The 15054-nt window shown below is 41.7% G+C and overlaps 1 protein-coding gene across 3 annotated transcripts in view; it reads right to left on the bottom strand.

Moving 5' to 3' along the window:
• Window positions 1–479: 479 nt before the first annotated feature.
• The window catches only part of LOC306857270 (ski oncogene-like), a 35347-nt gene continuing 20772 nt past the window's right edge, over window positions 480–15054 (bottom strand). Inside the window, exons 2-7 of one of the 3 annotated variants that reach the window (XM_079397124.1) lie at window positions 4790–4903; window positions 4271–4362; window positions 3876–4156; window positions 3480–3751; window positions 2558–2788; window positions 480–2391 (exon numbers count right to left, since the gene is read on the bottom strand). In XM_079397124.1, coding sequence (XP_079253250.1) covers window positions 2173–2391; window positions 2558–2788; window positions 3480–3751; window positions 3876–4156; window positions 4271–4362; window positions 4790–4903 — 1209 coding nt within the window. In that variant the 3' untranslated portion in view covers window positions 480–2172. Of the gene's footprint in view, window positions 2392–2557; window positions 2789–3479; window positions 3752–3875; window positions 4157–4270; window positions 4366–4789; window positions 4904–15054 lie in introns of all 3 variants that reach the window. The other 2 variants (XM_079397125.1, XM_079397123.1) reach the window with 2 other exon arrangements.

Raw genomic sequence — 15054 nt, 5'->3', positions numbered from 1 at the left:
CCTTTTGATTTCATCCTCTTTTTTTGTTTTATCACATATATACAAATCAATATTTGGTGAGACCACCCTTTGCGTTTAAAACAGCTTTTGCCCTAGGTTGTGCATAGTTTTTCAGGTAGCTTTGCAGGTAGATTTCTTGAAGCATCTTGGAGACGTTGCCACAGTTCTTCTGGATTTAGTCTGTCTCAGATTTTTCAGACAGACTGGATGATGATGAGATCAGATCTCTATGTGGAGATCTCTTTGTCACTGGATTATTACAATTAACTGTCTTAAATCCATTTTTTGGCCTAAGACATTTGCACAATAGTACACACACACACACTTTTGTCTTATGATCAGGGTATATATACATTTTAAACGTAAATAACGTATGTGTAAATTTAAAATGCTACTATCAAATCTAGGCTCTACAGTGGCATTAGATTTATATGATCCTAATATTGTGTGGCGCAAAAAATATCTGAAAACACAAAAAGAATGGTTGATTCTGTTTAATGATGTTATTATACGGGGGGAACAAGTGACAAAAATGACCCACATCAAAACCAAAACTATGACAAGACCCTGAACACAATGCATATCTCTAGTGTGACTATGAAAACATAAAAAGGTTAAAAACGGACATAGGAAAGCATACAGATCTCGTTATATAGAAGGGGGAAGTAAAAATGTACCCAGAATAAATAGAGAGATGGAAAAGTTAGTATATGTATTACTGCAGGTTTATTCAAGGCAGGGGTAACAGAGATAAAAGATCATTAGAAATTCAGCAAATACTCTTTACAGTTAATCAGTCACACTTCTGATTTCTCCACCATAAACTCAGAATGTGCATCTTTGCTTTGGTAATTATATAAAGTGATTTCCAAAGGGACTGGATTTATTCAGAAATATAATGATCTAAGTTTTTTTTGTTAATATTACATAAGGATTTTATATAGTAAATGCCCTCTAGTTGAAATTATGATAGGAGAAATCCATTTATGTGTTAAATTTTTTTATACATAGTCTATTGGTTTGGAGAAAAAGCATTTAGAGTGAAGTGTAAAGCACACTATCATATTTACATAATGTTTTTATGTTTAAGTGGTATTCACATCGGTAACAAATGTATGAAAACTGCTTTATTCAATACTTGGTGTCTGAGATTTGAAAAAACAGAGGGCTTCAAATACACAACACAACTATCTTTTCTTAAAAGTGCAATTCTTTTTTTTTTGGTAGAAAGTAAAAAAATATATATCCTTAATTTCTATATAAGTAGAAATGTTATTTTCATTAACAGCATTTTTTTTTTACGATAAAAGAGCCCTAAAACAAGTGACTAAAATTGGATGTTTGTCAATTCTGATTTTGAATGAAAAAAACAAAACAAAACATTAATTTCACCATCAAACAAGAAGCTAGGAGTGATCAATATCATGCCCCATGCTGTAATGTTTGTTTGGACTGCAAAAACTGGTAATTAGTAAAGTATAATACTTGATATTGTAGTTCAGGACTGAGGATAGGATTCAGCCCATATTGATCGTTGCCAATACTATAGGGTTTTAAGTACATGGTAATTAAAAATACAAAGATAAAAAGCTCATTTGAATGTAGGCTTATAATAAAGCTTTGCTGCTCCGTAGCAATGTCGCTCATGCAAACTATTTCAACACAACAGCGAACAAAAAGGTAAAATAAAAGCGAGCAGAACATTGTAATGACAACACCTGTGTACTATGTTGAATTCTGGCTTGTAACACTTTCTAGTTTACAGAGTATCAGCGGCACTAGCAGATTGTTCACCTGCTACTGTCAACAAATTGTGTGTTTCCCAAATATTATTCAAGTATCTTCGCAAAAATTTAAATAGCTTATAACAAAAAAAATCCTTAGCTTAGCTTAAAGGAGCTAACTGAAGGAGAGTCAGTTACACGTGATGCCACCGTCTCCGAGCATCCTCCTCTCAAGGAGCGAGCAAACTTCTTTCCAGTTACTTGAGTTCATGAATTACGGCTGCAGTTTCCATTGGTTTTGGTAAACAGTCCACTGTAAAATGCTTGTTTTTTTATTATCATGCTCCTGTGCTCCAGTATTTTTTCAAGAAAGTTTTGGCTTTTTTGGCTCTACTCGTCCTCAAATCAAAGTCTTCAACTACAGCCATACACTGAACCCATTAAATGCTTAAGATACATCATCTCTCATTTCTTTCTTCTCTCCCTCAGTCGGTTGTGTGTTTGAGATGGCACGTCCCTCCGTCTCTGCTTCGTGGCCCAGCTGTTCCTGGAGCTCTTTGACGACCATCTCCAGGTTCTGCCGGGCTTCCCGCTCCTTCAGCAGGTCCTCTCTTAACTGCTCACGGTCCACTTCTGCTTGCTGGAGCTTTGCATGCAGATCTTCAATCTGAGAGAGTGTGCACATCCTTCATTATACTTTATTACATACAATGGGGTCATCAATGTGAGAGCACTAGCAAAAACAGCCACTAAAACCAGCCAGGACACAGTGTAAATTTACCATCTGTACTTGGCTGTGTTCAAATATACCAACAGGATGTGCCAAATCTCACCTGTGAGGAGTACTTGGCCCTCAGACGTCCTGCCTCACAGCCCTTATCACACACACGGAGCTGTCTCTCTCTGTCCAGCTCCCTCTTCAGCCTGCCGCAGGACTCGTTGACATCTCGCACCTTCTTCTCACACTCCACACGGAGGCGCTCAATCTCCTTCCTCAGGTTCCGCTTTGCTTCGATGGCCTCCCTCAGCCTGCCCTTCTTAGTCACCCTGACAAACTCCAGCTCCTGAGGAAGACAGTCAATATTATTATAAGATAACACATGAATCTGACACCTTTTGTACAAAGCAGTTTACATGGGCAGTGTCACAAATGTGCTTATTTTATATGTATTTTATTTTAGTATTACTTATGTAAAGTCGTGACGTATTGTCAAGTATGGTGACCCATCCTCGAAATTGGTGCTCTGCGTTTAACCCATCCAAGTGCACACACACAGCAGTGAGTAGTGAACAAATGCACACACACACACACACACACACACACACACACACACACACACCCCCGGAGCAGTGGGCAGCCATGCTGCAGCGCCCGGGGAAGAATTGGGGGTTCGGTGCCTTGCTCAGGGGCACCTCAGTCGTGGTATTGAGGGTGGAGAGAGCGCTGTACATTCACTCCCCCCACCTACAATCCCTACCGGCCGGGGACTCGAACCCGCAACCTTTCGATTACGAGTCCGACTCTCTAACCATTAGGCCACGACTTTTTCTTTAAAAATATCGTCATTTGTGTTCCAAAGATGAACGAAGGTCTTACGGGTTTGGATCGACATGAGGGTGAGAAATTAATGAATTTTCACTTTTGGGTGAAATGGCCCTTTAAACATTTTGAATTTTTTGTTCTTTATTTTAAGTCATTCTTTTATTCAAATTTTGAATAAAATTCTTTCGATTTTTAGACCTCGTAGTAAGTACCTGCTGAAGGCTTCGTTTGGCTTGCAGAGCAGCAGCTAGTTTCTCCTCTTGCTTCACTCGCATGCGGATGATCTCCTGGAGGAATTTCTCTCTAGCTTCTTTAGAGTTAAGGTCACTGCAGAGCATCTGCTTGAGGACTTCCAGCTCAGAGTAAGGAGCTGCCCCCAGTCTCATCCTCTCATCATGCACCTCTGCAGTGCTGTAAGCGTTGAGGTTCATCACCCCTATGTCATTGGTAAAGGGAGGGGACATCAAAGAACAGGAAGCAGGAACTGGAATGAAAAAAAGTGAAATAAAAGTTGCCAGATATTGTGAATGTTTTTCCATTAGCCATAGTTATTTTACAGGATTTCCACAGATGTATTTAACAGCTAATCCTCTTTTTTGACATCCTACCTTTGCTACAGTTGTCAATCTCGATTTCTGTGTCTGAGTCCTCGTTCTCCAGAGGATAATGTCTGACTACTGGAGAGGGCAGAGAGGTCTTGGCCACCGGCTGTGATTGTCTCTCTGCAGAGGGCCACCTCTTTCTTGGCCTGGAGCTCTCTGTCTTGCCTGTGTTGTGGCTCTCGGTGGGCTGAGAGAAACGTTGCGTTGGCTGCTCATTATTTTTAAATGTGGTAATAGGCAGTGATACATTTGGGACTACCAGGCTGTCTTGTCCTTTAGCAAACGATCTGAATGTCAGGGGAAAATGAGATGTTAATGACATGGCCCAATCAAGTAAATGTATTGATGCATTGCATAGTAGAGATGATCCATGAATTACTTATGGCTAATCAGTAGTGTACCTCTCATACGTGTGGCTAGGTGTTTCTCGCTCAGCAGAAGGAACTCTGGGGGACCAGGGCCTGAAGGCTGATGGTCTTTGCTTGAACTGGAGCTGCTTGAGAGAAAAATAAGAGGGTTTCATTAGGAATGAAGATAAAGTTAATCTTTAAACACAATAATAACCTTTATCTCAAATCTCAAAATAAATATTAATCATACTGTAAATTATATCGCTGTGATGCCTGAATTCACTTGTGGCATTTAAAATTACTGATTTTAGGTTTTAGTGTTTTTATTTATTTATTTTTTAGTGTAGATTTTTTTATATTAGTGTATCCCTTTATCATATTAAGTTCAAATTATTTAGTTATATATATATATATATATAAATAAACTAAATAATAACCTAATATGATAATAATAATAATAATAATAATAATAAATGAAAGCTCTGATATCACAATTATGAATGACAAATAATACTATCACTACCTGGATAATGCTTTTCATAAAGAAAACAATAAGCCAATAAAATGTACCTTATTTGCATATACAGCCAGAGACTGTAGCCAATCAGCTTGCTTCTCTTTATCCATTGATGGGGATCTTGAGCGGTCATGTTTGAACTTTTTGGAGGGAATGGGACTGTAAGCCTATAAAATAAAGAAGGGAAAAGAAAGCACACACTGTGAGATGAAATACCACCCTGTGAAGCCAAGAAACCAGCTCCGAGGTACAGCTTTGACCATGTAGGTGTCAAACCGACTTACAGCTTTCAGCAAATAACTGAGAGAAATCAGAGGTAAATTTAGCATCAGTCCAAATAACAATCAAAAGCTTCAGGTATTCATGCAACTAAAAAGGGTTCCTCCCCTTTGCCCTCAGGTTTCAGCATGTCAGATCCAGGATGTGTTTACCTTTGCCGTACCAGTGACCTGCCCAAACCTGTACCTTTCTGACTCAAGTTCAGGAATTTAAATCATCCCTGTATCCTGAACATCCAGACAGCTGGAGTTAGTGCGAAAGCTAGGTGAGGATAAACTCAGGAGGAGGTGCTGCTACAAAAATGATTCACAATGAATGAGAAATGTGGGGTTTTCATCTGAAAAACACCACATGGGTGAGAATTATGACTGGATAAATAAGGTCAGGTGGCTCAGTCGTTGACTATTTTGCGACACAAGGGGGAGATGTCGGGCTGGATTTGGTCTCTTACCTACTACAGTGACAGAAATATTGTAGTACACATTATCTAGCATTCCCTCTCTGTACCAATCTTAAGAAGCAAACTATAATAATAAACCCTTACTGTTATTCACAAGGCGTGGGTGCACGTTATGTGACCGGGGCTGTTTGGAGCACATTCCTTCATTGCGGATCTGACTCACACTCACGCTAATATACACTTGCCTCCATGTCCAGCTTCAATGACGAGTTTATGGTGGGTAACGCGGACCTTGGAGCCGAGAAACACACAAAGCACACACTTACTTTCAGAGGGTAGAGAGGAGAGGAGTAGCGCGGACCAATTCATGATCAAGAACTCTTCAGTGTAGCTGCTGTGAGAGCAGCCTCTTACCGAGAGGACGTGTAATCTTCTCATGTTAAAGGCAGGGGCGGAGCCAGACGATGTAAACATTCAGGGGCTTAGCCCAAACCTAGGGGGGTCCGGGGGCATGCTCCCCCGGGCAGATTTTTTTCCCATTTACGTCAGCTAAATGCAGTATTTTTCAGGCTGTTTGAGATAATAGAATGCCTAAAAATCTATACACTATATGGGAAAATGATGAATGCTACTCAGTAAAATAAAAAATCACCCAGTAAAGAGCCTATAACCTATTTTGTATTTAATTGTTCTCCAGCTGTAGTGAATCCAAAACACCAAAAATGTTAAGGATGACTCATTTTCATCCAAGTATAATTATAAACGCAGGGCTCTATACACTTATATTTTTGAAGGAGCACTTACACAGCACTTACAAATTGCATAAATAATCTTATGAGGCTAATGTATCAAATATAAAATTTGGAATACAGAAATATGAAATGATGAAAAAAATTAGAATGGTACTTTGCCACTAGGTGGCGGCAAGCCACTGCCTTAATGAGTGAGTCAGTCAGTCCTTTAATCAATCGATTCGTTCGAAACAGATGATTCATTCAGAAAAAAAGTAAGCAACTGTTTTTATGAATGGGTCAGTGAATCATTTACTCACGCAAATTTATTCAGTAAACACCGCTGTGTGTTGCTGCAGAGCACAACAACATGCTTTGTTTGGAACCATTTCCTTAGCGAAATATGTCTTTTTTTTATTATCTTGTTTATTGAATTGTTGCCCTGACACGAAAAGTCTGCCACAGACCATGCTAACCCAACATTATAACCGTTCTGTCTCTGTCTGTCTGTGTGTGTGTGTGTGTGTGTGTGTCTGTGTGTCCTAAAGACTGTGCTGCGCAACGGTTAGCTGTTAGATGTTCAAAATGTAACGTTAAATCAGACACAATTTAAAACCGAATAAGAAATATAATACTATGATTAAAAGTTACAGATACCTGAAGCTGTTGTATCTTGGCGTTCAAGTGTTCGCTGGGGGTGTTTTACTTCCTTTTTTTGAAGAATTTTGAAATATCCATTTTATTTTTCAAATAAATTGATCTAGTAAAATACTACACGCCAACAAACCGCCTGGCTCCAAAAGATCTAATTTGATTGGCTGGATCGTACAGACGCTCATCGATGGTTGGCCAGTTTACATGTCAGTCAGAAGCACTAGACTCAGTGGGCGGTTTTTTTCGGGTGTGAATGACAACGCGTAAATTGACAGACACTGTAGACGTGAGAGTCGAGAGATATTTATTTATTTATTTAAATTCTAATATAAATTACTTCATTGGGTATGGAAACTCATTGATGGCATAGTAATAAAAACATTCGGGGCTTTACTGAAAACATTCGGGGCTCCAGCCCCCTTAGCCCACCCCTAACGCCGCCCCTGGTTAAAGGTACTCGTTGTGTTTCCACCGCAGGAATCAGGATCTAAATAAAGTTAACTTTTAGCGTACAAATTTGCCCCTCAGAAAGTCCCTGCTCGCGAGGTAGCACTTTTTCAAAAGTCCGGAACTTTCGGGGGCGTGTCTTGGGCGCTGAACATTACCTGAAAGAACTTCACTCAGATCTGAGGAAAATCAGTTTGTTTAAAAATTACTCTTGTGTCATGAAATGTAGTTTTTAAAATATTTCAGGCGAGAATGTAGTTGTTTAAAACTCAAATCTGCGGTTTACTTATAAAAACAGCGCCTATTTGGAAAATGTGCTTCGCCGATTTCGGGGACTCCACGCGATCAGCGGGCGCTCAGTGCTCATGTATCCCGAAGAGAGGAGCATTACCTCGGCTAGTCCTTCTGACATTTGCCGCTGGCTCTAATGTCTCTGTAGTGGTTAAACATAAGATATAATTCGTTTTGGGTAAATCTAACAGGTAATATTTGGCTTTTATTCTATTGATATGTTAAAATGAAAATGAAAACAGGCAATGTTTGATATAATATTTCGTTTTATTGTAATGCGTTCCCTGAACTACATTTCTGCGGCTATTAATATGTTTAAATGAGAACGAAAAGAGGCAGTGGTGTTTGATATATTTCTTCTGTAAATACAGTGAAGATTGCAGCAGCCGAGGCGAGTTGCCTGATGTTATTATACACATATATATATACATGATTACCACACATGATAATGGCAAATGGGAAACTTTAGACTTTAGTAAGGTAGGTGACATGTTGGAACAACCATAATCGAATACAATAAGTTTTAAGTTTTGTTCCCAAGTAAAAGCATCAAATGGGAGCTAAATGACTTCTGAATAAACATATTCAAGATTCAAGATTCAAGAGTTTTATTCGTCACATACACAATTATACAGAGTATAACCAGCAGTGAAATGTAGGTCAGGTCCGCTCCAAGGACAGTGCAATTATAAAGTATACAAATATTAAGAGAAGAAAAGTAGAAAAAAATAAAATAAAATAAAAAGAATAAAATAAAAAGATAGATAAAAAATATAAATATAAATGTGCAGGTCAGTATGTTGTTGACTTAAATAGTACTAAGAGGAATGTGCAAAATAATGTGCAAAAAAGTTGTACAGGGTATATAATAGCAGCAATATGAGGTAGAGAAAAATTATGAATAGCTTATTGATATGGTGATATTTACATGGAGTCAAGTGATGTTATGACACAGAGTTAGAGTTTAGGAGCCTGATGGCCTGGGGGAAGAAGCTCCTCCTAAGTCTCTCAGTTTTTGCCATCAGGCTACGGAAGCGCTTACCAGAAGGAAGCAAAGTGAATAGCTGGTTACCAGGGTGATTTGAGTCCTTGATTATTTTGACAGCTCTATTTTTGCAGCGTTTGAGGTAGATGTCCTGCAGAGAGGGGAGAGCAGACCCTGAGATGCGCTCAGCTAAGCGCACAACTCTCTGTAGTGCTTTGCAGTCCTGATTGGAGCTGTTTCCATACCACACTGAGATGCACTGAGTCAATACACTTTCTATGGTCCCTGAATAGAAAGTTTTCAGGATTGCTGGTGAGACCCTGAATTTCCTCAGCTGTCGCAGATGGTACAGTCTTTGCCTGGCTTTCTTTACCTGAGTTTGGATGTGTGTAGTCCAAGTCAGGTTCTCGGAGATGTTTACACCGAGGTACTTGAAGCTACTCACCCTCTCCACAGGGGTCCCACTGATCATAAGAGGTGTGTAGGGCTGCTGCTGTCTCTTCCTGAAGTCCATGATCAGCTCTTTAGTTTTGCTCACATTCAGAGAGAGACAGTTGTCCTGGCACCATGATGTGAGTCTCTCTACCTCGTCCAAGTATGCGGTCTCATCGTTGTTGGAGATGAGGCCCAGAACCACAGTATCATCAGCGAATTTGACAATAGATGTGGAGCTGTGAGAGGACACGCAGTCATGCGTGTAGAGAGAGTAGAGCAGGGGACTCAGGACACAGCCCTGTGGGGCTCCTATGTTCAGAGTGATGGAGTTTGAGGTGAACTGGCCAACTTTCACCACTTGAGGTCTGCCGGTGAGGAAGTCTTGAATCCAGTCACAGAGTGAGGAGTTTAGGCCGAGGTCTGTGAGTTTAGATGCCAGTTTGATGGGGACTATAGTGTTGAAAGCTGAGCTATAGTCAATGAATAGCAGCCTTACATAATTTCCATTGTTGCTATCCAAGTGTGTGAGGGAAGAGTGGAGAACGTGAGAAATGGCATCGTCCGTGGATCTGTTTGGGCGATAGGCAAACTGAAGAGGGTCCAGAGTATCAGGGATGGAGGAGCAAATGTGGCTCTTTACAAGTCTCTCAAAAACCTTCATGACTATAGATGTGAGGGCAACTGGGCGATAGTCATTCAGGCAAGAGGGTTTATTGTTCTTTGGCACAGGGATAATGATGGATTTTTTGAATGAGGTGGGAACCACGGCGGTAGCAAGGGACTCATTAAAGATAGAAGTGAACAAACCAGCGAGCTGATCGGCGCAGGACCTCAGAACACGGCCGGTTATCCCATCAGGTCCGGCTGCTTTCCTGACGTTCACTCTCTTTAGCGCCCTCCGAACCTCATCCTCCGACACGGTGATTACAGGATCATCGCTGCTCTGCCTGCTGCTTCCAGACGCGCTGGTCGGCAGAAACGCGCCACCGCCGTTGCCATCGAAGCGGCCGTAGAAGATGTTTAACTCGTCGGCCAGCAACGGATCTGCTCTCACCTCCGCGGAGGATTTGTTTCCGAAGTCACAGATGGTCCTCAGTCCCTGCCACATCCGTCGAGAGTCGTTGAGCTGGAAATGAGACTCAATTCTCTCTCTGTATCTGTGTTTGGCGGCTCTTACTGCGCGTCGGAGAGCATAGCACGATGCTTTGTACTCGCTCGTATTCCCAGACAGAAGAGCCTCATTGTAAGCGGCGGTGCGTGTGTTAACCGCGGCACGGATTGTTCTGTCCACCCACGGTTTCTGATTGGAGAATGTCCTTATCGTTATTGTTTCTGTAGCTTGCTCGGTTAGCGTGTTTACGAAGCTTAATGCTACATCCGTGAACTCGCTGACGTCAGAAGAACTCGCCCGGAACATGTCCCAGTCGACGTCATCAAGCGCCGCCTGCAGCATAGTCTCTGAGTGGGAGGACCAGCGCGTCACTACTCTCTGCACCGGAGGTTCCTGAACGAGCCTTTGTTTGTATCTCGGTGTTAGAAAGATGGCGGCATGGTCCGATTTGCCAAAAGCCGGTAGTGAGCGGGCTTTGTAGGCATCCTTGAACTGAGTGTAGCAATGATCCAGTGTGTTTGGTCCTCTAGTTGGACAGGATACATGTTGGTAAAAGTTCGGCATGACCTGCTTGAGGTTGGCTTTGTTAAAGTCCCCCGCGATGATGAAGGCAGCGTCAGGATGTTTGTTAATGTGGCCGCTGAGCACATCGTGAAGTTTAGACAAAGCCAAGCCAGTGTCCGCCTGTGGTGGAATGTACACAGCAGTAACAATGATCGATGAAAACTCCCGGGGCAGATAAAATGGGCGGCAGATAATGGAAAGATGTTCCAGATGAGGCGAGCAGGAACGCGACAGAATGGAGATATTCCTGGGGTCACACCATTTCTTGTTGATCATGAAACATACTCCTCCACCCCTGGATTTACCGGCCTCTGCTGTTCTGTCCGTCCGAAAGACAGAGAAGTTATCACTCGGCATTACAGCAGTGTCCGGGACCGAGGACGAAAGCCACGTTTCTGACAAACAAAGGATGTTACAGTCCCTAATGTCCCGTTGGAAACTAATCCTGGCTCTAAGATCGTCCATCTTATTCTCCAAGGATTGGACATTAGCGAGGAGAATGCTTGGGAGAGGAGGACTGTGAGCCCTTTTCCTGAGTCTGACTCGAATTCCAGCGCGCTTCCCGCGGTGTTTCTTGATCCGTCGCCTCGGGGAGGTGTTGTTTATCTCCGCGTTCCGAAGAATCTCCAGAGGCCACGCAGGATTCGTGGATAAAGTGTCCTGAAACAGGTTGGTGTAGCGGTTTCCAATGTCCAAAAGTGTTTCTATGTTGTAGGTGATCAGTGCCGACGTGAGATGTGTAAAAAGAGAAAGTAAAACTAAGTAAAAAGGAATTTATCTATCAACATATTTATCAAGAAATTCTTTCATTTGTCAATTAAAAGCCATTTGGTCCCCCAAATGTAGAATTTTAGGAGCCAGTGGAACCCCAGTATTTATTTATTTATTTTTATAATCTGGAAACCTTCCTGCTTTGCGCAAGAGAAGCACTGTTTTCTTCCCCCCGTTCAAAAAATGCGGATGGGTAAAGTCAAAACATGACTCAAGTGTTGAACAACCACTGCACACCCAACAAAGAACGTCTGTCTGTGTTTGTTCCTTCCCTGAGGTCTGGAGTTCCAGGAAGACCAGGGCGTCCCAGACATAATAGTCTTTGACTGTGCACCCTCCCAGACACCACAAGGGAGCCGCTGATGCAACGTCCACTGATCTGAAATCAGGACAGCCGTGACACGGCCTTCACTCACAACCACATCAAACGCATGGCCTTGTGACACACATGCACGGCAGACTGTATCAAACAGCTGGGTGAAACCACACAAACACACAATGGATGCAGATTAGGACATGTTCAACATCTGGACTCAAACCTACAATTTTATATAAACCTTGAAGGAAGCCTGTGGCCATCTGGATTTATTATACAATTTTGGAAAAATATAAACAAGGCGATTGCAAAGTACTACACATTACACTACAGACAAAATATTCATGCAAGATAAAATGTAACATGCTCTATATTCTTAATCATGACTGAGAAAATGAAAAAAAGCACCAACAAGGGCTCCATTACTGATGGAGTGCATGAATGAGTGATTGAAAGAGTGAGGGCCACATTTCCTCTCTGTAGTTTGCTTTGGCTGATGGCCCTGTGGGAACCCAGAGCGTCTGGTTCCTGAATGTGAGTGGGTGGGTTTGAGGAGCAGGACCACAGAGGAAACACAAAGCAGCAGGAATGTATACTTGAAGGCCAAGTACGCCTTACTCTTAAATTGGCCATTCAATCCTATGCCCTTTCAACTGCCTATTGTGCAAGATTTCTTTGAAGACAGGTTATAAAGGAGTGCTTTACGGCAAACATGAGGCTGAACATACACAGATGAAATGTGCATGTTTGCGCAGACATAACCGAAGGCTTTGCACGAATCAACTCATGAATTAAATTCTTTATTTTTATGTTAATGACGGACAGACAATAAATGGCAGATATTCAAATTATATACAATTTTGGAACATATATTTATAAGACTGTACCAATATATAATGCATCACTAGCTTTTGCAATGTGTGGAAACAATAATAAAAAAAAAAAACATGATTGTGCTGAAACTGATTTTGAAAGTGCTTGAAAAATGAGATTTATGCCAAATGGTCCAAGATGTGCAGACGTCCCAGACAAATATTGTGTGTAACAGTTTGGAATGCATTGCTCCGTCCAAAAGCCATGGGTGCATGTTGTCATAAACTGGATTGGATGACATCACCACTTTTGCTTTTGATTTTGGAAAGACCAGTGAAGCAAATATCGACCTCTGCTTATATTCATTGCAATACACCATCCAGTTGTTCAGGGAGATAGCGCATGCTCCAAATCTTTGTTGAAATTACTTGGAAGCCAAACAAGTGGAGTTACATTTGCCGTGAAACAAAAATAGTCTGCTCTATTGAACTTACTTGAGCAACTAACATCCTCACAATAATGCGCCACGCTGCCTGAAAGTGCTGTAGCGGTGGTGGTGCACAGCAACCAGGCACAACAAGTTTCCTATTACAGCTTTTCTTTTTCCCCCACGGAAATCCTGCATGTAATCCCCAGATCTGTGTGTGCTTCGGCATACTCTGCCAAAGTCAAGAACAAAACTGGTGAAGTGGACTTGGGTAGGAGCTTTATTGAGACTGGAGACCAGTGCTCTGATTAGAGCCGGCTTCTGGAAGACCATAGGATGAAAGTGTCTACATAAGAGTATGGGAGAGAGAAAGGATAAGATAATGCCAGCTGTCCTCATGCAAGTGCTTTGGAGGGTTTCACAATTTATATTAAGCTCGGCTGTCACCAGGTGTCAGCTGGCAGATCGTTGCCATTTGAAAATGTCCCCAGCTTTTTTGCTTTCAGTGCCGGGAAAAAACACACCATCATGTTTCCCTTCAAGTTCATCCTCTTCCAGAAGTCAGATACGGAGCCTTAGGGAAAACCGATCTTGATTGGATTGTGCTAATAGCCTTTGGACTGGAGTTTTGCTGCTGTCTGAGCTGAAGAGGGAACAGACTTTTGAGGCAAAGGCGGAGCGTAACGCATAATCCTGCTCTGCTAGTGATGGAGGAATCCATCTGCTTCAATATGCCGTATTCCAGCAGGCACATAAGGGTATGGTCTCAACGGACTCTTAAGAAGTCCTCCATTAAGTAGTCCGCCTTCAGACTGCAAATAAAAAGCCTCCCCAAACTCATACATACAGCTCTACCGAAATTTCTCTTGATATCTTCATGAAATGGGTTGCATTTATTTCTAAATGGATCAATCTGAGCATGTTGTGGAGAGTGATGCTTACACTGAGGCAGAGACAAAACACCCCACAAGGCGCACACACATTCATACAATGTCTTTATGCTTCTCTTCACTTTTTAATGCAGAACCATGCAAACCAGGAAGCCTGAGGGCATCATGAGGAAAAGAAACTCCATTACTGTAAATGTCTGTTGTAGAAACTTTGAACACTTACCGCTAAAGATCATTCCTCTCACTGTAGCTAATCTGTGTCTTCTAGTAGGTTTTCAGTTTGTTCGTAGGATAGATTGAATAAGATGTATAGGCTTACAGTGGGGTTCAGATGTATACGACCACACTTAAAATCTGGGATATGGAACAGAATTTAAACAAAAAATGTAAACAAGAAATGGCACATAAAAATACAACATCTTAAAAAAAAGAGGATAAATGTAATAATATTTGGCACTAGTTATAGTCCGCAAATTTGTGACATTGATTACGTGATTCCTTTTTACAGATGGTCACAAGATGCTTTTTGGATCATTCTTAAATCTTGTGGGAGAACAAAAATCAAAAATAGGTTAAATACGAAGAAACTTTATTTTAATTAAACTCAACTTTCCACTAGTGGTCCCAATTGCATATTATTATGGTTTTAAAACATCTTCAGACACATTTCCCAAAGTGAGGGGGGGGGGGGGGGGGGGGGCAACATTCTCCTTGAACTTGAGTGCTGGTCGTGCCTAAAGTTTAATCTGTGTGCTTTAGTTCTAATGCTAATACGCAGTTAAGTCTCACTGAATCTCATCTTCACCATACCAACACAAGGGCTCGAAATAAAGAGGGTCATAATATCACATGTCAGGTAGAAGAGTTGCAAGGCAGTCACAAGCCCCTGAACCAACACTAAGTCAAATGTCTTCCCGCCCTTTCTATCTGCAGTTTCTAGCTCTCCCAGTGTGCAGAGGGTGGAATGGCTTTGGCCCTTGTGGCTGAGTGATTGACTGAGCAGATGGGGCTTTAGCTCCTCCAGTGAGAGTGTGGACTTCTGTTAGCAGCTGTGCGTCTCACTGAAGAGCCCCTCCTGTCTCCGCTAACAGCTAGTGAAATCTCCTGCCTAATGCAAAGAAATCACAGAAACTAAAGCAAAAATGTTAATAGCAAGGGCAAATTAAGATGAGGATGCTGTCAGAGGTGGAACAAGTACAACCGT

This window comes from Barbus barbus (genome assembly GCF_936440315.1).
Source record: "Barbus barbus genome assembly, chromosome: 37".
Taxonomy (NCBI): Eukaryota; Metazoa; Chordata; class Actinopteri; order Cypriniformes; family Cyprinidae; genus Barbus; species Barbus barbus.
This window is presented reverse-complemented; position numbering and strand designations above follow the sequence as displayed.